General features: G+C 30.4%; 1 protein-coding gene across 1 annotated transcript; it reads right to left on the bottom strand.

Moving 5' to 3' along the window:
* Positions 1-539: 539 nt before the first annotated feature.
* Positions 540-1687, bottom strand: LOC131021391 (NAC domain-containing protein 90-like). The gene is made up of 3 exons (XM_057950570.1): positions 1453-1687; positions 1098-1381; positions 540-1014 (listed from the first exon to the last, which is right to left on the bottom strand). Exons 1-3 carry the CDS (start codon positions 1616-1618, stop codon positions 901-903), a joined length of 564 nt encoding a protein of 187 aa, XP_057806553.1. The 5' UTR covers positions 1619-1687; the 3' UTR covers positions 540-900.
* Positions 1688-3225: the final 1538 nt, after the last annotated feature.

Raw genomic sequence — 3225 nt, 5'->3', positions numbered from 1 at the left:
CTTTCCCCCTCAATATTATCCTTTATTTATTTCCTTTATGTGTTAGTCTTTTCTTTTAAAAAATCGTATAATTTGACTAATGATAAAATACTAATATGCATATAAAATTAATTATCATGATAAGAGTGGTAATTTTATATGTATTATGCTAAAAATAATTTTGAAATAAAAATGTTATTGATCAGAAGTTTCAAACTAAATTTTCATTTATTTTTGTAGTCGAAATAAACTATTTTGCTCGATTGAAAATAAAAATAACTTGAATTACATGTATATTGTAATATATACAAATTTAAATGTTTTAATTATACGCTTTTAGATTTAAATACTATTGTTCTAATAAATAAGACACACTAACTAATTTTACTCAATATATATATATATATATATATATATATATATATTTATATAATATTTAAATTGATAAGTGATTATGAGATTTTATTTAAATATTTGTAATAAAATTATATTTTTTATATGATAATTGAGTTATTTTTTGTTTTTTTATATAAAAATAGTATAAAAATATTCTTCATGCATTGCACAAATATAAATGCTACTTTAATATAAATTCATAAAAACAGTTAATGCCATCAACTTATAACCTGCCTTACAAATTATATCATCACTACAAACACAATTATTTTATACTCAGGATGCGTTTACTATGATGGAAAAGAAGAGAAAAATATATATTTTTTCACCAATTTTCCACCATTTTCACATATTTATAATGAAAAGTTTTCTTCGAACAGGGTGTGAAATTTTGTGGAGTAGCTCATTCTCACTCCTTTTCTCTCCAATATACAAGAATTTGAGTGTGAGACAAGGCAAATTAATTCCTATTGCTTTAAGCCAACCCGCATTTCCCTCAAATTCTGTCGAGCAGAAAATGAAAAATCAGTTGACATCTCCGGCAGGTGAGGCCTCCGGCGCACTAGTAGGGCGGCGGTCGAACGCCCTCGAGCTCCCTGACACCACATAAACCCGACACAAACACATTTCATGGCGCAACTGCAGAAAAAAGAAGAAGAATATATGATGATCAAAAGTTGTGTTGTAAATTTATATAAAGAAGAAAATGAAGGTGTACGTACGATGGGCATGGAAGTGGTTCGATCTTGTTGAATAGCCCTATATTCATTCATTTTCCACACAGTCTTCCTCCCCGTGGGCGCCCTCCCCTTGTAGAACACCATGCTCTTCTTCACGCCGATCACCTTGTTCTCCGACGAGTACACGTGGCTGGGCGACCCCGTCGCCTTCCAGTAGCCCGACGCCGTCGTGCGCCTCGGCCGCCCCCCGTGCACCTCCCTCTCCTGCCGCGGCATGAAGAAGAACCACTGCTCCGTGTCCCCGTCGCACAGCTCCCCGCAATGCGCTATGACAAAACAAGACACTCATCAATTAATTATTATTTCATGATTAATCACAACCTAGCTACCTACTTACTTGGGAGTTGCCACGGATCCAGCTCGTAGATGTCGAGGATTGGTATCACACGATGAATATTGTTGCTACTTTTATCTTCTTCCACCTCCAGTTTGTTGTGAAGATAGAATGAGATGAGTTCTTCTTCCGTTGGGAAAAAACGAAATCCAGTTGTCATTTCTTCCATTTTTTCTTTTTTGGGTAGTGTATGCTTTTTGGGTGTAGTAGACAATTAATGTGGAGGTTGTGGTGATCACTCATGAGTTATTAAATAGGTGGGATTAATTCCGTGTTAAATTGGAAAATATGGAGATAGTGAATCCTTGCACGCGGTGTCGCAGAGAAAATACACATACTTTTGTCCAATCATATTATTTTATTTTGGGAGAAAATGGTTTCTCATAATATAATGAACTGGTCAACTTTAATATTATACCCCACTTACTTAGGAATAGGATGGACAAAATGCCTGATTTATGATAGAGAATGTTTAACGTCAAAAGGCAACATCGATTTTATTTAATTTTTATGATTATTACTTGCACTCTAAATTTACCGCCTATAGTTACTCATAAAGGTAAGAATGTCAATGGGCGAGTTTTATCCGGATTAAAATTATTTTAATTGTCAATTCAAACAAGGCCGACTCTGGCTATGAGCCAACATAGGCGACCGTTCACGGCACATCATTTTTGAGGGCCCAAACAAATTATATCCCTTTAATTAATATACTCCATATGTTATTTTTTAGGCATAATCCAAAAATATATATATAATTGTATGTTCATATGTTTTTAATTGGGCCCAAGAATATTGTATTCACTTAATTAAATTATGTCTTTTTATGGTTCAAATATCATAGTTATTTATATTCTTCTAAAATAAATAAAATTAAATATCTAAAAAGATTACATAAATAGATCGCGGGTAATATATTTTGAGATTCTACCGTTCTTTAAGTTGTGTCTTCAACTCCTCTTCCTCTTTTCTGCAAATACCCATCCAAAATTAATCCCAAAAATCTATTCCAAGAATTTTATACCGTTTATAATGAACTATATATATTGAGAATATTCTTCAATCTACAAACCATGCACAATTTTATCAATTCTTTGCATTCTACATATTGAAAATCTTCATATACAATCTGTATTTGAAAATTGAGATTAAATTATAAGGAAGACGACATAAGGCAATATATCGATTTTGATTTTCAAGTTAGTAAAAATTAATATTATTCTTAGAATATGTAAATTGTTAGTTATTTTATTGATTAAATTGTTGTGAATGATTTTTTTTTTATTCTTTGAAGTTTGAATGTTCTGCCGCAAATTTAAATGTTAGAATATATAAATGGTTAGCTATTTTATTGATTGAATTGTTGTGCATTTGCTTCTAAAATGAACATAGAGTTAATTTTTCCAACAAAACATCGTATTATATATATATATATATATAATTGATTAGAGTAACTGTTGAAATCTCATTATCACATGAAAAGTCATTTAGAATTGAATATTTTGTAGTTGTCGTGGACATGACAATCACTTCTTTAAAATGTAGATTTGAACAAATAAATGTTTTTGAATATATATTTGGTTTTATGATTGTTTCGGAAATTTTGAAAAAGCATTAGATAATGATTAATTAAGAAATCATTGTGTTACTCTTAACTCTACTTTTACTCATGATAATTTATCTAATATTAATTTAGATGATTTATTTATGGAATTAAAAATATTACAAATGACTTTGTCATCAAATGAAATTATATCAGCAATTGAAATTCTTAAA

This window comes from Salvia miltiorrhiza, chromosome 1 (genome assembly GCF_028751815.1).
Source record: "Salvia miltiorrhiza cultivar Shanhuang (shh) chromosome 1, IMPLAD_Smil_shh, whole genome shotgun sequence".
Lineage (NCBI taxonomy): Eukaryota > Viridiplantae > Streptophyta > Magnoliopsida > Lamiales > Lamiaceae > Salvia > Salvia miltiorrhiza.
This window is presented reverse-complemented; position numbering and strand designations above follow the sequence as displayed.